The sequence below is a fragment of the Leuciscus leuciscus genome (assembly GCF_965113295.1).
Source record: "Leuciscus leuciscus genome assembly, contig: HAP1_SCAFFOLD_573, whole genome shotgun sequence".
NCBI classification, from domain to species: domain Eukaryota; kingdom Metazoa; phylum Chordata; class Actinopteri; order Cypriniformes; family Leuciscidae; genus Leuciscus; species Leuciscus leuciscus.
In genome coordinates, this window is record NW_028118166.1 from 10,118 (window position 1) to 34,714 (window position 24,597).

At 37.8% G+C, this 24,597-nt stretch overlaps 1 protein-coding gene across 1 annotated transcript; it reads right to left on the reverse strand.

Moving 5' to 3' along the window:
- Positions 1 to 14,103: 14,103 nt before the first annotated feature.
- Positions 14,104 to 17,369, reverse strand: LOC309491793 (uncharacterized protein; the record flags this gene model as incomplete). Its single annotated transcript, XM_082190824.1, has 6 exons — positions 17,305 to 17,369; positions 17,120 to 17,211; positions 16,854 to 16,980; positions 16,599 to 16,719; positions 15,684 to 15,757; positions 14,104 to 14,214 (listed from the first exon to the last, which is right to left on the reverse strand). Exons 1-6 carry the CDS (start codon positions 17,347 to 17,349, stop codon positions 14,104 to 14,106), a joined length of 570 nt encoding a protein of 189 aa, XP_082046950.1. The 5' UTR covers positions 17,350 to 17,369.
- Positions 17,370 to 24,597: the final 7,228 nt, after the last annotated feature.

Here is a 24,597-nt window from a genome sequence, read left to right on the forward strand (position 1 = left end):
CTTTCACCCCTACTGGCTGAAATGGGTATTGCATGTCCAAAATTAACATTCTTTTTGTAATAGCTTTGTCCAGCAGTGAGACAGAGACATCAAACCAGTGTCATTAAGTAGAGGAGGACAGGGGACAACTTTCACAACCTCTATTTTTACCCCTACTGCTCTCCTTTCACCCCTACTGGCGGAAATCGGTATTGCATGTCCAAAATTAACATTCTTTTTGTAATAGCTTTGTCCAGCAGTGAGACAGAGACATCAAACCAGTGTCATTAAGTAGAGGAGGACAGGGGACAACTTTCACAACCTCTATTTTTACCCCTACTGCTCTCCTTTCACCCCTACTGGCGGAAATCGGTATTGCATGTCCAAAATTAACATTCTTTTTGTAATAGCTTTGTCCAGCAGTGAGACAGAGACATCAAACCAGTGTCATTAAGTAGAGGACGACAGGGGACAACTTTCACAACCTCTATTTTTACCCCTACTGCTCTATTTTTACCCCTACTGGCTGAAATGGGTATTGCATGTCCAAAATTAACATTCTTTATGTAATAGCTTTGTCCATGAGTTAGACAGAGACATCAAACCAATTTCATTAAGAAGATGAGGACAGGGGACAACTTTCACAACCTCTATTTTTAACCCTACTGCTCTATTTTTACCACTACTGGTGGAAATCGGTATTGCATGTCCAAAATTAACATTCTTTTTGTAATAGCTTTGTCCAGCAGTGAGACAGAGACATCAAACCAGTGTCATTAAGTAGTGGAGGACAGGGAACAACTTTCACAACCTCTATTTTTAGCCCTACTTTCACCCCTACTGGCTGAAATCGGTATTGCATGTTCAAAATTAACACTTTTTGTAATAGCTTTGTCCAACAGCAAGACAGAGACATCAAACCAGTGTCATTAAGTAGAGGACGACAGTGGACAACTTTCACAACCTCTATTTTTACCCCTACTGCTCTATTTTTACCCCTACTGGCAGAAATCGGTATTGCAAGTTTAAAATTAACACTTTTTTGTAATAGCTTTGTCCAACAGCAAGACAGAGACATCAAACCAGTGTCATTAAGTAGAGGAGGACAGGGGATAACTTTCACAACCTCTATTTTTACCCCTACTGCTCTCCTTTCACCCCTACTGGCGGAAATTGGTATTGCATGTCCAAAATTAACATTCTTTTTGTAATAGCTTTGTCCAGCAGTGAGACAGAGACATCAAACCAGTGTCATTAAGTAGAGGAGGACAGGGGACAACTTTCACAACCTCTATTTTTACCCCTACTGCTCTACTTTCACCCCTACTGGTGGAAATCGGTATTGCATGTCCAAAATTAACATTCTTTTTGTAATAGCTTTGTCCAGCAGTGAGACAGAGACATCAAACCAGTGTCATTAAGTTGAGGACGACAGGGGACAACTTTCACAACCTCTATTTTTACCCCTACTGCTCTGCTTTCACCCCTACTGGCGGAAATCGGTATTGCATGTCCAAAATTAACATTCTTTTCGTAATAGCTTTGTCCATGAGTTAGACAGAGACATCAAACCAGTGTCATTGAGTAGAGGAGGACAGGGGACAACTTTCACAACCTCTATTTTTACCCCCTACTGCTCTATTTTTACCCCTACTGGCGGAAATCGGTATTGCATGTCCAAAATTAACATTCTTTTTGTAATAGCGTTGTCCAGCAGTGAGATAGAGATAGAGTCATTAAGTAGTGGAGGACAGGGAACAACTTTCACAACCTCTATTTTTAGCCCTAATTTCACCCCTACTGGCTGAAATCGGTATTGCATGTTCAAAATTAACACTTTTTGTAATAGCTTTGTCCAACAGCAAGACAGAGACATCAAACCAGTGTCATTAAGTAGAGGACGACAGTGGACAACTTTCACAACCTCTATTTTTACCCCTACTGCTCTATTTTTACCCCTACTGGCAGAAATCGGTATTGCAAGTTTAAAATTAACACTTTTTTGTAATAGCTTTGTCCAACAGCAAGACAGAGACATCAAACCAGTGTCATTAAGTAGAGGAGGACAGGGGATAACTTTCACAACCTCTATTTTTACCCCTACTGCTCTCCTTTCACCCCTACTGGCGGAAATTGGTATTGCATGTCCAAAATTAACATTCTTTTTGTAATAGCTTTGTCCAGCAGTGAGACAGAGACATCAAACCAGTGTCATTAAGTAGAGGAGGACAGGGGACAACTTTCACAACCTCTATTTTTACCCCTACTGCTCTACTTTCACCCCTACTGGTGGAAATCGGTATTGCATGTCCAAAATTAACATTCTTTTCGTAATAGCTTTGTCCATGAGTTAGACAGAGACATCAAACCAGTGTCATTGAGTAGAGGAGGACAGGGGACAACTTTCACAACCTCTATTTTTACCCCCTACTGCTCTATTTTTACCCCTACTGGCGGAAATCGGTATTGCATGTCCAAAATTAACATTCTTTTTGTAATAGCGTTGTCCAGCAGTGAGATAGAGATAGAGTCATTAAGTAGTGGAGGACAGGGAACAACTTTCACAACCTCTATTTTTAGCCCTAATTTCACCCCTACTGGCTGAAATCGGTATTGCATGTTCAAAATTAACACTTTTTGTAATAGCTTTGTCCAACAGCAAGACAGAGACATCAAACCAGTGTCATTAAGTAGAGGACGACAGTGGACAACTTTCACAACCTCTATTTTTACCCCTACTGCTCTATTTTTACCCCTACTGGCAGAAATCGGTATTGCAAGTTTAAAATTAACACTTTTTTGTAATAGCTTTGTCCAACAGCAAGACAGAGACATCAAACCAGTGTCATTAAGTAGAGGAGGACAGGGGATAACTTTCACAACCTCTATTTTTACCCCTACTGCTCTCCTTTCACCCCTACTGGCGGAAATTGGTATTGCATGTCCAAAATTAACATTCTTTTTGTAATAGCTTTGTCCAGCAGTGAGACAGAGACATCAAACCAGTGTCATTAAGTAGAGGAGGACAGGGGACAACTTTCACAACCTCTATTTTTACCCCTACTGCTCTACTTTCACCCCTACTGGTGGAAATCGGTATTGCATGTCCAAAATTAACATTCTTTTTGTAATAGCTTTGTCCAGCAGTGAGACAGAGACATCAAACCAGTGTCATTAAGTTGAGGACGACAGGGGACAACTTTCACAACCTCTATTTTTACCCCTACTGCTCTGCTTTCACCCCTACTGGCGGAAATCGGTATTGCATGTTCAAAATTAACATTCTTTTTGTAATAGCTTTGTCCATGAGTGAGACAGAGACATCAAGCCAGTGTCATTAAGTAGAGGACGACAGGGGACAACTTTCACAACCTATATTTTTACCCCTACTGCTCTACTTTCACCCCTACTGGCGGAAATCGGTATTGCATGTCCAAAATTAACATTCTTTTTGTAATAGCTTTGTCCAGCAGTGAGACAGAGACATCAAACCAGTGTCATTAAGTAGAGGACAACAGGGGACAACTTTCACAACCTCTATTATTACCTCTACTGCTCTACTTTCACCCCTACTGGCTGAAATGGGTATTGCATGTCCAAAATTAACATTCTTTTTGTAATAGCTTTGTCCAGCAGTGAGACAGAGACATCAAACCAGTGTCATTAAGTAGAGGAGGACAGGGGACAACTTTCACAACCTCTATTTTTACCCCTACTGCTCTCCTTTCACCCCTACTGGCGGAAATCGGTATTGCATGTCCAAAATTAACATTCTTTTTGTAATAGCTTTGTCCAGCAGTGAGACAGAGACATCAAACCAGTGTCATTAAGTAGAGGACGACAGGGGACAACTTTCACAACCTCTATTTTTACCCCTACTGCTCTATTTTTACCCCTACTGGCTGAAATGGGTATTGCATGTCCAAAATTAACATTCTTTATGTAATAGCTTTGTCCATGAGTTAGACAGAGACATCAAACCAATTTCATTAAGAAGATGAGGACAGGGGACAACTTTCACAACCTCTATTTTTAACCCTACTGCTCTATTTTTACCACTACTGGTGGAAATCGGTATTGCATGTCCAAAATTAACATTCTTTTTGTAATAGCTTTGTCCAGCAGTGAGACAGAGACATCAAACCAGTGTCATTAAGTAGTGGAGGACAGGGAACAACTTTCACAACCTCTATTTTTAGCCCTACTTTCACCCCTACTGGCTGAAATCGGTATTGCATGTTCAAAATTAACACTTTTTGTAATAGCTTTGTCCAACAGCAAGACAGAGACATCAAACCAGTGTCATTAAGTAGAGGACGACAGTGGACAACTTTCACAACCTCTATTTTTACCCCTACTGCTCTATTTTTACCCCTACTGGCAGAAATCGGTATTGCAAGTTTAAAATTAACACTTTTTTGTAATAGCTTTGTCCAACAGCAAGACAGAGACATCAAACCAGTGTCATTAAGTAGAGGAGGACAGGGGATAACTTTCACAACCTCTATTTTTACCCCTACTGCTCTCCTTTCACCCCTACTGGCGGAAATTGGTATTGCATGTCCAAAATTAACATTCTTTTTGTAATAGCTTTGTCCAGCAGTGAGACAGAGACATCAAACCAGTGTCATTAAGTAGAGGAGGACAGGGGACAACTTTCACAACCTCTATTTTTACCCCTACTGCTCTACTTTCACCCCTACTGGTGGAAATCGGTATTGCATGTCCAAAATTAACATTCTTTTTGTAATAGCTTTGTCCAGCAGTGAGACAGAGACATCAAACCAGTGTCATTAAGTTGAGGACGACAGGGGACAACTTTCACAACCTCTATTTTTACCCCTACTGCTCTGCTTTCACCCCTACTGGCGGAAATCGGTATTGCATGTCCAAAATTAACATTCTTTTCGTAATAGCTTTGTCCATGAGTTAGACAGAGACATCAAACCAGTGTCATTGAGTAGAGGAGGACAGGGGACAACTTTCACAACCTCTATTTTTACCCCCTACTGCTCTATTTTTACCCCTACTGGCGGAAATCGGTATTGCATGTCCAAAATTAACATTCTTTTTGTAATAGCGTTGTCCAGCAGTGAGATAGAGATAGAGTCATTAAGTAGTGGAGGACAGGGAACAACTTTCACAACCTCTATTTTTAGCCCTAATTTCACCCCTACTGGCTGAAATCGGTATTGCATGTTCAAAATTAACACTTTTTGTAATAGCTTTGTCCAACAGCAAGACAGAGACATCAAACCAGTGTCATTAAGTAGAGGACGACAGTGGACAACTTTCACAACCTCTATTTTTACCCCTACTGCTCTATTTTTACCCCTACTGGCAGAAATCGGTATTGCAAGTTTAAAATTAACACTTTTTTGTAATAGCTTTGTCCAACAGCAAGACAGAGACATCAAACCAGTGTCATTAAGTAGAGGAGGACAGGGGATAACTTTCACAACCTCTATTTTTACCCCTACTGCTCTCCTTTCACCCCTACTGGCGGAAATTGGTATTGCATGTCCAAAATTAACATTCTTTTTGTAATAGCTTTGTCCAGCAGTGAGACAGAGACATCAAACCAGTGTCATTAAGTAGAGGGGGACAGGGGACAACTTTCACAACCTCTATTTTTACCCCTACTGCTCTACTTTCACCCCTACTGGTGGAAATCGGTATTGCATGTCCAAAATTAACATTCTTTTTGTAATAGCTTTGTCCAGCAGTGAGACAGAGACATCAAACCAGTGTCATTAAGTTGAGGACGACAGGGGACAACTTTCACAACCTCTATTTTTACCCCTACTGCTCTGCTTTCACCCCTACTGGCGGAAATCGGTATTGCATGTTCAAAATTAACATTCTTTTTGTAATAGCTTTGTCCATGAGTGAGACAGAGACATCAAGCCAGTGTCATTAAGTAGAGGACGACAGGGGACAACTTTCACAACCTATATTTTTACCCCTACTGCTCTACTTTCACCCCTACTGGCGGAAATCGGTATTGCATGTCCAAAATTAACATTCTTTTTGTAATAGCTTTGTCCAGCAGTGAGACAGAGACATCAAACCAGTGTCATTAAGTAGAGGACAACAGGGGACAACTTTCACAACCTCTATTATTACCTCTACTGCTCTACTTTCACCCCTACTGGCTGAAATGGGTATTGCATGTCCAAAATTAACATTCTTTTTGTAATAGCTTTGTCCAGCAGTGAGACAGAGACATCAAACCAGTGTCATTAAGTAGAGGAGGACAGGGGACAACTTTCACAACCTCTATTTTTACCCCTACTGCTCTCCTTTCACCCCTACTGGCGGAAATCGGTATTGCATGTCCAAAATTAACATTCTTTTTGTAATAGCTTTGTCCAGCAGTGAGACAGAGACATCAAACCAGTGTCATTAAGTAGAGGAGGACAGGGGACAACTTTCACAACCTCTATTTTTACCCCTACTGCTCTCCTTTCACCCCTACTGGCGGAAATCGGTATTGCATGTCCAAAATTAACATTCTTTTTGTAATAGCTTTGTCCAGCAGTGAGACAGAGACATCAAACCAGTGTCATTAAGTAGAGGACGACAGGGGACAACTTTCACAACCTCTATTTTTACCCCTACTGCTCTATTTTTACCCCTACTGGCTGAAATGGGTATTGCATGTCCAAAATTAACATTCTTTATGTAATAGCTTTGTCCATGAGTTAGACAGAGACATCAAACCAATTTCATTAAGAAGATGAGGACAGGGGACAACTTTCACAACCTCTATTTTTAACCCTACTGCTCTATTTTTACCACTACTGGTGGAAATCGGTATTGCATGTCCAAAATTTACATTCTTTTTGTAATAGCTTTGTCCAGCAGTGAGACAGAGACATCAAACCAGTGTCATTAAGTAGTGGAGGACAGGGAACAACTTTCACAACCTCTATTTTTAGCCCTACTTTCACCCCTACTGGCTGAAATCGGTATTGCATGTTCAAAATTAACACTTTTTGTAATAGCTTTGTTCAACAGCAAGACAGAGACATCAAACCAGTGTCATTAAGTAGAGGACGACAGTGGACAACTTTCACAACCTCTATTTTTACCCCTACTGCTCTATTTTTACCCCCACTGGCAGAAATCGGTATTGCAAGTTTAAAATTAACACTTTTTTGTAATAGCTTTGTCCAACAGCAAGACAGAGACATCAAACCAGTGTCATTAAGTAGAGGAGGACAGGGGATAACTTTCACAACCTCTATTTTTACCCCTACTGCTCTCCTTTCACCCCTACTGGCGGAAATTGGTATTGCATGTCCAAAATTAACATTCTTTTTGTAATAGCTTTGTCCAGCAGTGAGACAGAGACATCAAACCAGTGTCATTAAGTAGAGGAGGACAGGGGACAACTTTCACAACCTCTATTTTTACCCCTACTGGCGGAAATCGGTATTGCATGTTCAAAATTAACATTCTTTTTGTAATAGCTTTGTCCAGCAGTGAGACAGAGACATCAAACCAGTGTCATTAAGTAGTGGAGGACAGGGGACAACTTTCACAACCTCTATTTTTACCCCTACTGGCAGAAATCGGTATTGCATGTTCAAAATTAACACTTTTTGTAATAGCTTTGTCCAACAGCAAGACAGAGACATCAAACCAGTGTCATTAAGTAGAGGACGACAGTGGACAACTTTCACAACCTCTATTTTTACCCCTACTGCTCTATTTTTACCCCTACTGGCAGAAATCGGTATTGCAAGTTTAAAATTAACACTTTTTTGTAATAGCTTTGTCCAACAGCAAGACAGAGACATCAAACCAGTGTCATTAAGTAGAGGAGGACAGGGGATAACTTTCACAACCTCTATTTTTACCCCTACTGCTCTCCTTTCACCCCTACTGGCGGAAATTGGTATTGCATGTCCAAAATTAACATTCTTTTTGTAATAGCTTTGTCCAGCAGTGAGACAGAGACATCAAACCAGTGTCATTAAGTAGAGGAGGACAGGGGACAACTTTCACAACCTCTATTTTTACCCCTACTGCTCTACTTTCACCCCTACTGGTGGAAATCGGTATTGCATGTCCAAAATTAACATTCTTTTTGTAATAGCTTTGTCCAGCAGTGAGACAGAGACATCAAACCAGTGTCATTAAGTTGAGGACGACAGGGGACAACTTTCACAACCTCTATTTTTACCCCTACTGCTCTGCTTTCACCCCTACTGGCGGAAATCGGTATTGCATGTTCAAAATTAACATTCTTTTTGTAATAGCTTTGTCCATGAGTGAGACAGAGACATCAAGCCAGTGTCATTAAGTAGAGGACGACAGGGGACAACTTTCACAACCTATATTTTTACCCCTACTGCTCTACTTTCACCCCTACTGGCGGAAATCGGTATTGCATGTCCAAAATTAACATTCTTTTTGTAATAGCTTTGTCCAGCAGTGAGACAGAGACATCAAACCAGTGTCATTAAGTAGAGGACAACAGGGGACAACTTTCACAACCTCTATTATTACCTCTACTGCTCTACTTTCACCCCTACTGGCTGAAATGGGTATTGCATGTCCAAAATTAACATTCTTTTTGTAATAGCTTTGTCCAGCAGTGAGACAGAGACATCAAACCAGTGTCATTAAGTAGAGGAGGACAGGGGACAACTTTCACAACCTCTATTTTTACCCCTACTGCTCTCCTTTCACCCCTACTGGCGGAAATCGGTATTGCATGTCCAAAATTAACATTCTTTTTGTAATAGCTTTGTCCAGCAGTGAGACAGAGACATCAAACCAGTGTCATTAAGTAGAGGAGGACAGGGGACAACTTTCACAACCTCTATTTTTACCCCTACTGCTCTCCTTTCACCCCTACTGGCGGAAATCGGTATTGCATGTCCAAAATTAACATTCTTTTTGTAATAGCTTTGTCCAGCAGTGAGACAGAGACATCAAACCAGTGTCATTAAGTAGAGGACGACAGGGGACAACTTTCACAACCTCTATTTTTACCCCTACTGCTCTATTTTTACCCCTACTGGCTGAAATGGGTATTGCATGTCCAAAATTAACATTCTTTATGTAATAGCTTTGTCCATGAGTTAGACAGAGACATCAAACCAATTTCATTAAGAAGATGAGGACAGGGGACAACTTTCACAACCTCTATTTTTAACCCTACTGCTCTATTTTTACCACTACTGGTGGAAATCGGTATTGCATGTCCAAAATTTACATTCTTTTTGTAATAGCTTTGTCCAGCAGTGAGACAGAGACATCAAACCAGTGTCATTAAGTAGTGGAGGACAGGGAACAACTTTCACAACCTCTATTTTTAGCCCTACTTTCACCCCTACTGGCTGAAATCGGTATTGCATGTTCAAAATTAACACTTTTTGTAATAGCTTTGTTCAACAGCAAGACAGAGACATCAAACCAGTGTCATTAAGTAGAGGACGACAGTGGACAACTTTCACAACCTCTATTTTTACCCCTACTGCTCTATTTTTACCCCCACTGGCAGAAATCGGTATTGCAAGTTTAAAATTAACACTTTTTTGTAATAGCTTTGTCCAACAGCAAGACAGAGACATCAAACCAGTGTCATTAAGTAGAGGAGGACAGGGGATAACTTTCACAACCTCTATTTTTACCCCTACTGCTCTCCTTTCACCCCTACTGGCGGAAATTGGTATTGCATGTCCAAAATTAACATTCTTTTTGTAATAGCTTTGTCCAGCAGTGAGACAGAGACATCAAACCAGTGTCATTAAGTAGAGGAGGACAGGGGACAACTTTCACAACCTCTATTTTTACCCCTACTGGCGGAAATCGGTATTGCATGTTCAAAATTAACATTCTTTTTGTAATAGCTTTGTCCAGCAGTGAGACAGAGACATCAAACCAGTGTCATTAAGTAGTGGAGGACAGGGGACAACTTTCACAACCTCTATTTTTACCCCTACTGGCAGAAATCGGTATTGCATGTCCAAAATTAACATTCTTTTTGTAATAGCTTTGTCCATGAGTTAGACAGAGACATCAAACCAGTGTCATTAAGTAGAGGACGACAGGGGACAACTTTCACAACCTCTATTTTTACCCCTACTGCTCTATTTTTACCCCTACTGGCTGAAATGGGTATTGCATGTCCAAAATGAACATTCTTTTTGTAATAGCTTTGTCCAGCAGTGAGACAGAGACATCAAACCAGTGTCATTAAGTAGAGGACGACAGGGGACAACTTTCACAACCTCTATTTTTACCCCTACTGCTCTACTTTCACCCCTACTGGCTGAAATGGGTATTGCATGTCCAAAATTAACATTCTTTTTGTAATAGCTTTGTCCAGCAGTGAGACAGAGACATCAAACCAGTGTCATTAAGTAGAGGACGACAGGGGACAACTTTCACAACCTCTATTTTTACCCCTATTGGTGGAAATCGTTATTGCATGTTCAAAATTAACATTCTTTTTGTAATAGCTTTGTCCAGCAGTGAGACAGAGACATCAAACCAGTGTCATTAAGTAGAGGAGGACAGGAGACAACTTTCACAACCTCTATTTTTACCCCTATTGGTGGAAATTGTTATTGCATGTTCAAAATTAACATTCTTTTTGTAATAGCTTTGTCCAGCAGTGAGACAGAGACATCAAACCAGCATCATTAAGTAGAGGAGGACAGGGGACAACTTTCACAACCTCTATTTTTACCCCTACTGGCGGAAATCGGTATTGCATGTTCAAAATTAACATTCTTTTTGTAATAGCTTTGTCCATGAGTTAGACAGAGACATCAAACCAGTGTCATTAAGTAGAGGATGATAGGGGACAACTTTCACAACCTCTATTTTTACCCCTACTGCTCTATTTTTACCCCTACTGGCTGAAATCGGTATTGCATGTTCAAAATTAACATTCTTTTTGTAATAGCTTTGTCCAAGAGTTAGACAGAGACATCAAATCAATGTCATTAAGTAGAGGACGACAGGGGACAACTTTCACAACCTCTATTTTTACCCCTACTGCTTTAGTTTCACCCCTACTGGCAGAAATCGGTATTGCATGTCCAAAATTAACATTCTTTTTGTAATAGCTTTGTCCATGAGTTAGACAGAGACATCAAACCAATGTCATTAAGTAGAGGAGGACAGGGGACAACTTTCACAACCTCTATTTTTACCCCTACTGCTCTACTTTCACCCCTACTGGCGGAAATCGGTATTGCATGTTCAAAATTAACATTCTTTTTGTAACAGCTTTGTCCAGCAGTGAGACAGAGACATCAAACCAGTGTCATTAAGTAGAGGACGACAGGGGACAACTTTCACAACCTCTATTTTTACCCCTACTGCTCTACTTTCACCCCTACTGGCTGAAATGGGTATTGCATGTCCAAAATTAACATTCTTTTTGTAATAGCTTTGTCCAGCAGTAAGACAGAGACATCAAACCAATGTCATTAAGTAGAGGAGGACAGGGGACAACTTTCACAACCTCTATTTTTACCCCTACTGCTCTACTTTCACCCCTACTGGCGGAAATCGGTATTGCATGTTCAAAATTAACATTCTTTTTGTAATAGCTTTGTCCAGCAGTGAGACAGAGACATCAAACCAGTGTCATTAAGTAGAGGACGACAGGGGACAACTTTCACAGCCTCCATTTTTACCTCTACTGCTCTACTTTCACCCCTACTGGCGGAAATCGGTATTGCATGTCCAAAATTAACATTCTTTTTGTAATAGCTTTGTCCAGCAGTGAGACAGAGACATCAAACCAGTGTCATTAAGTAGAGGACGACAGGGGACAACTTTCACAACCTCTATTTTTACCCCTACTGCTCTACTTTCACCCCTACTGGCTGAAATGGGTATTGCATGTCCAAAATTAACATTCTTTTTGTAATAGCTTTGTCCAGCAGTGAGACAGAGACATCAAACCAGTGTCATTAAGTAGTGGAGGACAGGGGACAACTTTCACAACCTCTATTTTTACCCCTACTGGCAGAAATCGGTATTGCATGTCCAAAATTAACATTCTTTTTGTAATAGCTTTGTCCAGCAGTGAGACAGAGACATCAAACCAGTGTCATTAAGTAGAGGAGGACAGGAGACAACTTTCACAACCTCTATTTTTACCCCTATTGGTGGAAATCGTTATTGCATGTTCAAAATTAACATTCTTTTTGTAATAGCTTTGTCCAGCAGTGAGACAGAGACATCAAACCAGTGTCATTAAGTAGAGGAGGACAGGAGACAACTTTCACAACCTCTATTTTTACCCCTATTGGTGGAAATTGTTATTGCATGTTCAAAATTAACATTCTTTTTGTAATAGCTTTGTCCAGCAGTGAGACAGAGACATCAAACCAGTGTCATTAAGTAGAGGAGGACAGGGGACAACTTTCACAACCTCTATTTTTACCCCTACTGGCGGAAATCGGTATTGCATGTTCAAAATTAACATTCTTTTTGTAATAGCTTTGTCCATGAGTTAGACAGAGACATCAAACCAGTGTCATTAAGTAGAGGATGATAGGGGACAACTTTCACAACCTCTCTTTTTACCCCTACTGCTCTATTTTTACCCCTACTGGCTGAAATCGGTATTGCATGTTCAAAATTAACATTCTTTTTGTAATAGCTTTGTCCAAGAGTTAGACAGAGACATCAAATCAATGTCATTAAGTAGAGGACGACAGGGGACAACTTTCACAACCTCTATTTTTACCCCTACTGCTTTAGTTTCACCCCTACTGGCAGAAATCGGTATTGCATGTCCAAAATTAACATTCTTTTTGTAATAGCTTTGTCCATGAGTTAGACAGAGACATCAAACCAGTGTCATTAAGTAGAAGACGACAGGGGACAACTTTCACAACCTCTATTTTTACCCCTACTGCTCTATTTTTACCCCTACTGGCTGAAATGGGTATTGCATGTCCAAAATTAACATTCTTTTTGTAATAGCTTTGTCCAGCAGTGAGACAGAGACATCAAACCAATGTCATTAAGTAGAGGACGACAGGGGACAACTTTCACAACCTCTATTTTTACCCCTACTGCTCTACTTTCACCCCTACTGGCTGAAATGGGTATTGCATGTCCAAAATTAACATTCTTTTTGTAATAGCTTTGTCCAGCAGTGAGACAGAGACATCAAACCAGTGTCATTAAGTAGAGGACGACAGGGGACAACTTTCACAACCTCTATTTTTACCCCTACTTTCACCCCTACTGGCTGAAATCGGTATTGCATGTTCAAAATTAACACTTTTTTGTAATAGCTTTGTCCAAAAGCAAGACAGAGACATCAAACCAGTGTCATTAAGTAGAGGAGGACAGGGGACAACTTTCACAACCTCTATTTTTACCCCTACTGCTCTACTTTCACCCCTACTGGCTGAAATGGGTATTGCATGTCCAAAATTAACATTCTTTTTGTAATAGCTTTGTCCAGCAGTGAGACAGAGACATCAAACCAATGTCATTAAGTAGAGGACGACAGGGGACAACTTTCACAACCTCTATTATTACCTCTACTGCTCTACTTTCACCCCTACTGGCGGAAATCGGTATTGCATGTTCAAAATTAACATTCTTTTTGTAATAGCTTTGTCCAGCAGTGAGACAGAGACATCAAACCAGTGTCATTAAGTAGAGGAGGACAGGGGACAACTTTCACAACCTATATTTTTACCCCTACTGCTCTATTTTTAAGTTAATTTTTAAGTCCAAAATTAACATTCTTTTTGTAGTAGCTTTTTTCAGCAGGGAGACAGAGACATCATCAAACCAGTGTTATTAAGTAGCGGAATTTTACAGTAAAGCTGCTTTAAACAATCAGAATTGTAAAAAGTGTTGTACTGTATATATAACGGTTACTTGAGTTGACTTGATATTAAACTAAAAATGAAAAAAAATATATATATACTGTTTGATTTAAAATTTAGAGATTTCACCCAAAAAAATGTTCAGGACAACAGCAATTTTGACAGAACTTGTGTTTATGCAAATTGGAGGAGATTGAACAAACTGATCAAACAACATAAAAAATTTTTTTTTTTTAAACAAAAAAGAGTAAACAATTTTTTTGTACAGGTACAATTTCAACCGATTTTGTAGTTTTTACCTACAGAATGCAAACAACCACAGAATATTCTTAAATTTTCGAATGTCTCTTTTTGGAATGTTGACACAGACAGAGTGATACCACCTTTCGCATGTGCTGCACTGAATCTGGTGAGGGAAAATTGTGACAATTAAACTTTGTATACTTTTATATTAAATCGAACATTCATTTACAAATAAACTTTAATAATCTTGCGACATGCATAATAAAGTAATATTATTTTCAACTTGAAAACATCTAATTAAATAGTAATCCAATGTACAGTACAATAATGAAACTATTTTATCTTTATTTACATACAGTTTTTCACAGCTTTGGTGCATTTCTCAGATCAGAAATGAAATTCTCAAAACTACTTGTTCAACCTCCACATCCTCTATTCACTTTGTTCATATTATAAAACTAGTTTGTCATTCTTTTGAACAAGTTGTGAATGCTTTGGTACAGTCATGCTATTGATTATGTACAATTGTCTGCGGTTTCCTACATTATCAGTTGCTAATGCCATGTTGCTTAAAATGTATTAAATATTTATCTGTGCAATAGTCTTACCCCTCAAAACATCTAGTCATTAGTTCATTGTATAAGTCATTAAATGCAAAATGGTTGATCTAGTAGTTGTCATAAACAAGCATATTTTCTACACATTTCTATTATACTTTTTGTAAATGTGCCATGAATTGATGAATTGTGCAGGTGAATCTTGACTTTCACTGCTGAAGATAATGTAGATCAATCAATGATAAACCATTTCTCTGAAATAGCTCAAAGTTGCACCTTCAATATATACTTCAACCCTCAAGTATATACACATAGTGCTGTTGCATGCAAAAGCAAAGTTCTGCCTAAGGGGTCTTTCCTGTGTTTTCCTTGATAATGTTGTGGTTTCGCCTTTGTGGCCCTATTTATTTTTATTTTTTATATCACAATAATATTGTAATGTTTTTTTTTTTTGTTTTTTTTTGCCTGACCACTAGTAAAAGTGTAACTGTGAATCCTATCCAGTCTTTTTCAATCAATAACTCACATACCGTAGTGTGTAAATTTGTACTTTTCAAATGGATATATGACATACAGAAATGCAGCTTTGTAAATTCCAATACAGTAACTGTCATCAAAATGGTTGCCATAGTTTACATTATATTATCCCTCCAGAGTACACTGTTATATTAACAACATGACTCAACATGAACAACATGACACAAGGACTTGTCTGATGGCACTGACATGTTCATTGACACAGATATTTACTTTTGAGAGATGAACTAAGGATTATGAGCAAGAGACTGGCTTTTGGCTAATCCATGGTGTTTTGCTATTTGTACGAATTGTTTTGAGAAATGCACTTACTGTTTTACAAATGTAGAGGATGATTCGAGAAATGTATCAAAGCGACAGAAAAACTGTCTATAAAAGTACTACAGAACATTTGCTATAAAGTTATTTCAAAGTTAACTGCATACTAATTACATAATTATCTACATACTAATTATTTAAGTACTTTTACTAATTTAACACTTGAGATCTATTTCTAATAGATAATTTAATAATAAAATACTTAGAAAAGGACACAAACCCATGTATTCCGACCCACAAGTCCAACAGGAGATTCTTGTCCACAAAAGGAGCAATGATCCTTGGGGTTGAAAACTGTAAATACATTTTTTGCAAATCAGTGCTCTATTTGAACGGTTCAGATTTTTAACTGACAGACAGATAGATAGATAGATAGATAGATAGATAGATAGATAGATAGATAGATAGATAGATAGATAGATAGATAGATAGATAGACAGATAGATAGATAGATAGATAGATAAATAATTGGTGGTGCTAAAAACGAATGCATCTTCTAACACGTCCAAAATGAATTGGCTACATAAACGGCAGCCAATCAAATTTCTTTTGGTAAGTCAATAAAACTGAAATTGCCGACAATAACCAGACAAGAAATAATCTTATATTATGGTCAAATTAATATTTGTACTACAATTTCTGAAAACTGTAATAAGATGTAATTCAGCTACTTTATTATTATTATTATTATTGTACTCAGTAAAAATGATTTACACTTTATAATAAGTATAAATAGAAATAAGTGTTTCCAAATCAATTGCAAATTTTATAGTTAATTCATGGTTTATTTATTGTAGTCTCTTAACTTTTAAATTATAAATATATTACTATAGTATATACAAATAGTGAATTCTTCATTCCTTTTCAGGGTAGAAATCAAAATATTTGAATTAGGTCATATGTAAAGACTAAGATAATGCTTGAAGCCATTATAATAACCAATAAATATTTAAACAGTATGTTTTCAGTACCATTGTAAAGCCAACATAATAATACAAATCAAACTCGCCACTCAAAAATGACTATAGATCAGTTTGTGGGAGCCTTGGCTTTTCATGCCCATGTGTAGTAAAAGAGCACTCACACTGAAGGATCAGTGCAAGATTCTCCTTAATTGTGTGCTTACAATACATACCTGATGCTTCTAGGATTGTTCCAGCCACCCCCTTACGTAGCTTGGACAGGAGACGCATACGGGAAGGTATCATTATTTCAGATGGTGTCACTGGAAATGCATCCACCACCTCCTTAGCCATCTGTATGGTAACATAAATAGCATTAAATAAACTTTCAAAATAAATTAGCCATAGCAGAATAAGAAATTTAAATATTACACTGTTGAGGTTATGTACAATTTTGTCTTGTTTCAAGGTTAAATAATTTTTTTTACCTGCATGACATAAACTCCACAGCTGCAACCATCTTGCTGTATGCTGTGGTTCAAGACACCATGTGTCCATGTCACATCCACCCAGTCGGTCTTACCATGAAGTTCCTGCCGCATTTTGAAGTATTCTCTACATGCGTATGAGAATTGTATGTTATTGAATTTATAACCAGGTATCATTTAACTAAACTGTCACCAAAGTTGATAATAACACAACTTAATAATGTACTGTGTGATCATAAAAAAAGAGAAATATTATAATACAATACCTGAATCTTTCAGCAGCAAGTTTAGATTCTTCTTCTTCATCTATCCCTTGGGGATCCACCACAAAGACTTTCTTCAATTTCTTATCGAGATACTGTAAAAACATTTAGTTTGGTTAGTTTAACAGTTAGTTAGTTTGTCTATGTACATAAGTAATTAACTATGATTTGGAAATGGTTTTACACACCAGAAATTTCCAGTGGTTTTTATGCACTTGCATGAAGCCAATCATGGCATCATATTTGTCAAAGTTGACCTGTAAACAAGATGAAATATTATTAAACTTGTCTTTCTGACCTTTTAATTTTGCACTAAATAACAACTGTAAAGTCTAACCTTTCGGAAACTGTGCCTTGGCAATTCAGACCTCTCCCCAAACACAACCACACCGGCAGAGTAGTGGTTCAATAAAAAAAAATGTCTTCCATTTGGTTGTGAATTCAACAGTGCTTGGATGTAACTTTCAATAATCTGCAATTATTAAATAAAATGAAATGTATTACCCTAAATTGTATTATAACAAATAAACTAATATTTGTCAATATCATTACTCATTAGCCTACCAGTAGTGATAGTAAAACTTCATGCACAGTATAGTTACTGTTTAACATTATATTAACATGAATATATAAATCCACAGTATGCATCAAACATGTAATTTTAATTATAAGATTAATCACTTTCTGTATACTGTATATTGTCCTTTCAAGTACACAAATAGCTTCATGCGTTGTTTCACATAAAACTCTACCAGTACAAATATTAAAATGCATCCTAAAATGTTTGTTAAAATATACCATTTTGGCATTTAGTGGTGGTTAATTTAAATCCGTATTTATGTAACTGGAGTATATCAATGTTTGGTACTGTAGACATAGGCTATGATTACCTCGCCTTTCAACCAGTTGTGTGGTTTCAGGCTTTTGAATTCAGTCAGACGGAGTGTATAAGAGACATCCTTGTCAATTGATTGAATTACTGCAACCACAACTTCGCTGTCTTTCGAATTCCAAAAAGCCTATAAAAATTAGATTGGAGAGAAAAAGAATCAAGATTCACTGCACACCAATAAATTCCTTTGTGCTGGTTTTACTTTGTGTCCATTTTCATGAACATATACAGTATAGACAGTTAACTTTATAAAGACTTTGTATAAAGTATTGCTTACTTTATACTAAGTTCCACAACCACACATCATGTGTTTATTAATGTCTAGAAGTACAAAGCTGAATAAAATGTATTTGTATATACTTATAGTGACAAGAATTGATCCGTATTTGTATATTATTTTTTATGCAGAGATGTAATCAAGTTGTTTTGTGTTAAACAGTGAATGTTTTAAACAAACACATCAGCGGTGTCGGCCGGAGGTAATAACAGTTACAGGGAACATAGACAGGGATTTATGGCAAGCCGTTTTAGCTTAAATTGTACCCAGCGTTACTCGTCGTAATTGCATTTTTACTAGTAAGAATTCAATTAGAGAGCTCTACAATTCAATTCTTACTAGTAGCAATTACAATTGGAGAGCTCTCCAATTCAATTACTACTAGTAAGAATTACAATTACAGAGCTCTCTAATTCAATTATTACTAGTAAGAATTACAATTACAGAGCTCTCTAATTCGGTTCTTACTAGTAACAATTCCAATTAGAGAGCTCTACAAATGAATTTTTACAAGTCATATGTCTCCATTGACTTCCATTCATTTTTAATTACGGAGCTGTACAATGGAATTGTTACTAGTAAGAATTACAATTAGAGAGCTCTACAATTGAATTGTTACTAGTAAGAATGCAATTGCAGAGCTCTTTAATTCAATTCTTACTAGTAACAATTTAAATAGAGAGCTGTCTAATCCAATTATTACTAGTAACAATTCCAATTAGAGAGCTCTCTAATTCAGTTGTTACTAGTAAGAATGTAATTGCAGAGCTCTTTAATTCAATTACAGAGCTCTGCAATTATACATATCTTTAATTCATATTTTTACTAGTAAAAATTCAATTAGAGAGCTCTGTAATTGCATTCTTACTAGTAAGAATTTAATTAGAGAGCTCTCTAATTGTAATTCTTACTAGTAATAATTGAATTAGAGAGCTCTCTAATTGTAATTCTTACTAGTAACAATTCAATTGTAGAGCTCTCTAATTGTAATTCTTACTAGTAACAATTCAATTGTAGAGCTCTCTAATTGTAATTCTTACTAGTAACAATTCAATTGTAGAGCTCCGTAATTAAAAATGAATGGAAGTCAATGGAGACATACGACTAGTAAAAATTCATTTGTAGAGCTCTCTAATTGGAATTGTTACTAGTAAGAACCGAATTAGAGAGCTCTGTAATTGTAATTCTTACTAGTAATAATTGAATTAGAGAGCTCTGTAATTGTAATTCTTACTAGTAGTAATTGAATTGGAGAGCTCTCTAATTGTAATTGCTACTAGTAAGAATTGAATTGTAGAGCTCTCTAATTGAATTCTTACTAGTAAAAATGCAATTACGACGAGTAACGCTGGGTACAATTTAAGCTAAAACGGCTTGCCATAGGGATTTTAAGTTGACAACTCAACTTAAAAGTAACTACATTTTCATGTTAGTGGAATTAACCCTTAACAGAAGTACATTCACGCATACACATAATATAACATGCACATTTTTTATGTTTTACCTGTATAATGTCCTCATTGCGTACATGACTTGTGGCCTCAGTGACAATGTCCGTTTCTGGACTTTGGCCGTCCGACAGGAGCTTTTGATGTCTATGATGAGAAAACAGAAGATAATCAACATTTGCATGTTGTTGTGAAAAACTTTACTAATGTTAGGGCATTTATACACTTTAAAAAGTTGTCATGGCCTTGAATTTGCCTTAAGTTGACTTAGTCTTACCTGGGAAGTGTCAGACACAACTCTGACATTGTCAGTCTTCTTTACTGTCGACTTTGGCCGTCCGACAGGAGCTTTTGATGTCTATGATGAGAAAACAGAAGATAATCAACATTTGCATGTTGTTGTGAAAAACTTTAGTAATGTTAGGGTATTTATACACTTTAAAAAGTTGTCATGGCCTTGAATTTGCCTTAAGTTGACTTAGTCTTACCTGTGAAGTGTCAGACACAACTCTGACATTGTCAGTCTTCTTTACTGTCGACTTTGGCCGTCCGACAGGAGCTTTAGATGTCTATAATGAGAAAACAGAAGATAATCAACATTTGCATGTTGTTGTGAAAAACTTTAGTAATGTTAGGGTATTTATACACTTTAAAAAGTTGTCATGGCCTTGAATTTGCCTCAAGTTGACTAAGTCTTACCTGTGAAGTGTCAGACACAACTCTGACATTGTCAGTCTTCTTTACTGTCGACTTTGGCCGTCCGACAGGAGCTTTTGATGTCTATAATGAGAAAACAGAAGATAATCAACATTTGCATGTTGTTGTGAAAAACTTTAGTAATGTTAGGGTATTTATACACTTTAAAAAGTTGTCATGGCCTTGAATTTGCCTCAAGTTGACTAAGTCTTACCTGGGAAGTGTCAGACACAACTCTGACATTGTCAGTCTTCTTTACTGTCAACTTTGGCCGTCCGACAGGAGCTTTTGATGCCTATAATGAGAAAACAGAAGATAATCAACATTTGCATGTTGTTGTGAAAAACTTTAGTAATGTTAGGGTATTTATACACTTTAAAAAGTTGTCATGGCCTTGAATTTGCCTTAAGTTGACTTAGTCTTACCTGTGAAGTGTCAGACACGACTCTGACATTTTCAGTCTTCTTTACTGTCGACTTTGGCCGTCCGACAGGAGCTTTTGATGTCTATAATGAGAAAACAGAAGATAATCAACATTTGCATGTTGTTGTGAAAAACTTTAGTAATGTTAGGGTATTTATACACTTTAAAAAGTTGTCATGGCCTTGAATTTGCCTCAAGTTGACTTAGTCTTACCTGGGAAGTGCCAGACACAACTCTGACATTGTCAGTCTTCTTTACTGTCGACTTTGGCTTTCTGGACTTTGGCCGTCCGACAGGAGCTTTTGATGTCTATGATGAGAAAACAGAAGATAATCAACATTTGCATGTTGTTGTGAAAAACTTTACTAATGTTAGGGCATTTATACACTTTAAAAAGTTGTCATGACCTTGAATTTGCCTTAAGTTGACTTAGTCTTACCTGGGAAGTGCCAGACACAACTCTGACATTTTCAGTCTTCTTTACTGTCGACTTTGGCCGTCCGACAGGAGCTTTTGATGTCTATGATGAGAAAACAGAAGATAATCAACATTTGCATGTTGTTGTGAAAAACTTTACTAATATTAGGGCATTTATACACTTTAAAAAGTTGTCATGACCTTGAATTTGCCTCAAGTTGACTTAGTCTTACCTGGGAAGTGCCAGACACAACTCTGACATTTTCAGTCTTCTTTACTGTCGACTTTGGCCGTCCGACAGGAGCTTTTGATGTCTATAATGAGAAAACAGAAGATAATCAACATTTGCATGTTGTTGTGAAAAACTTTACTAATGTTAGGGCATTTATACACTTTAAAAAGTTGTCATGGCCTTGAATTTGCCTTAAGTTGACTTAGTCTTACCTGGGAAGTGTCAGACACGACTCTGACATTGTCAGTCTTCTTTACTGTCGACTTTGGCCGTCCGACAGGAGCTTTTGATGTCTATAATGAGAAAACAGAAGATAATCAACATTTGCATGTTGTTGTGAAAAACTTTACTAATGTTAGGGCATTTATACACTTTAAAAAGTTGTCATGACCTTGAATTTGCCTTAAGTTGACTTAGTCTTACCTGTGAAGTGTCAGACACAACTCTGACATTGTCAGTCTTCTTTACTGTCGACTTTGGCTTTCTGACAGAATCTTTTGATGCCTACGAGGACAGGCAGAAATTAAGGATGTGATGCAATGTGTAATAATTCACTTTTTTGTTAATATTAGAAATACTTATAATAATACATTGTTCTTGTATGGTCATGTATGTAATCTTTATTAATGGCCATACTACTCACCTTTTCTTTAGGAGAAGGTATAACTTCTGGGGTATGAAAGTACTTGGTTTTTTTTTTCTTTTCGGTCACACACGCTCTTCTTGGCCCATTTTTCCTCTAAGTCCTCCAAACTGTGTTGTTTCACATTTAAACGCTTCTGTAACATTCTGTCTGGAAGGTCATGTTGCAGGATGTGTTCTCTGTACCTTCCCTGCAATGACGCATACATTTTTTGTATGAATGTTGCTGGTCGATGGTACAGTTTTTTCTGCATGTCATCGGCTGGTGGTCCACTGTGCTGTCCACTCAACGCAGCCGTCTACCAGGACATTTTCAGAGCACTTTATGCTTCCTTCAGCAGACAAGCTTTATGGAGATGCTGACTTCATTTTCCAGCAGGATTTGCACCTGCCCACACCCCCAGAAGAACTAAAACCTGGTTCAATGACCATGGTATTACTGTGTAATTACTGAGCGATTTCATGTAATATTCTAATTTTCTGAGATTTTGATTTTGTGGTTCTCACAAGCTGTAAGCCATAATCATCAAAATTATAACAAATAAAGGCTTGAAATATCTCACTTTGCATGTAATGAGTCTATATAATATACAAGTTTCACTTTTTGAATGGAATAAATGAAATAAAACTTTTTGATGATATTCTAATTATATGACCAGCACCTGTATACACACAGACATATATGTATACACACATATATACAGTGGGTACGGAAAGTATTCAGACCCCCTTAAATTTTTCACTCTTTGTTATATTGCAGCCATTTGCTAAAATCATTTAAGTTAATTTTTTTTCCTCATTATTGTACACACAGCACCCCATATTGACAGAAAAACACAGAATTGTTGACATTTTAGCACATTTATTACAAAAGAAAAACTGAAATATCACATGGTCCTAAGTATTCAGACCCTTTGCTGTGACACTCATATATTTAACTCGGGTGCTGTCCATTTCTTCTGATCATCCTTGAGATGGTTCTACACCTTCATTTGAGTCCAGCTGTGTTTGATTATACTGATTGGACTTGATTAGGAAAGCCACACACCTGTCTATATAAGACCTTACAGCTCACAGTGCATGTCAGAGCAAATGAGAATCATGAGGTCAAAGGAACTGCCTGAAGAGCTCAGAGCAAGGCACAGATCTGGCCAAGGTTACAAAAAAATTTCTGCTGCACTTAACGTTCCTAAGAGCACAGTGGCCTCCATAATCCTTAAATGGAAGACGTTTGGGACGACCAGAACCCTTCCTAGAGCTGGCCGTCCGGCCAAACTGAGCTATCGGGGGAGAAGAGCCTTGGTGAGAGAGGTAAAGAAGAACCCAAATTTCACTGTGGCTGAGCTCCAGAGATGCAGTTGGGAAATGGGAGAAAGTTGTAGTAAGTCAACCATCACTGCAGCCATCCACCAGTCGGGGCTTTATGGCAGAGTGGCCCGACAGAAGCCTCTCCTCAGTGCAAGACACATGAAAGCACAACTGAAGGACTCCAAGATGGTGATAAATAAGATTCTCTGGTCTGATGAGACCAAGATAGTACTTTTTGGCCTTAATTCTAAGCGGTATGTGTGGAGAAAACCAGGTACTGCTCATCACCTGTCCAATACAGTTTCAACAGTGAAGCATGGTGGTGGCAGCATCATGCTGTGGGGGTGTTTTTCAGCTGCAGGGACAGGACGACTGGTTGCAATCGAGGGAAAGATGAATGCGGCCAAGTACAGGGATATCCTGGAGTGCTCTGGACCTCAGACTGGGCCGAAGGTTCACCTTCCAACAAGACAATGACCCTAAGCACACAGCTAAAATAACGAAGGAGTGGCTTCACAACAACTCTGTGACTGTTCTTGAATGGCCCAGCCAGAGCCCTGACTTAAACCCAATTGAGCATCTCTGGAGAGACCTGAAAATGGCTGTCCACCAACGTTTACCATCCAACCTGACAGAACTGTAGAGGATCTGCAAGGAGGAATGGCAGAGGATACCCAAATCCAGGTGTGAAAAACTTGTTGCATCTTTCCCAAAAAGACTCATGGCTGTATTAGATCAAAAGGGTGCTTCTACTAAATACTGAGCAAAGGGTCTGAATACTTAGGACCATGTGATATTTCATGTGTAATAAATGTGCAAAAATGTCAACAATTCTGTGTTTTTCTGTCAATATGGGGTGCTGTGTGTACAATAATGAGGAAAAAAAATTAACTTAAATGATTTGAGCAAATGTCTGCAATATAACAAAGAGTGAAAAAGGTAAGGGGGACTGAATACTTTCCGTACCTACAGTATATATACATATATACATCTTGTCCAGACTTCTATATAAACAATGCACAACCACAAGTTTATAAACATTTTATTTAACATTTAGTTGTTGTAAAAGAAAAAAGAGAGTTTGTCATAATGTCAATTGTTCCCCTTTACTTGAATGAGTTTTACATCTCTCTCTTCCTGATGGAT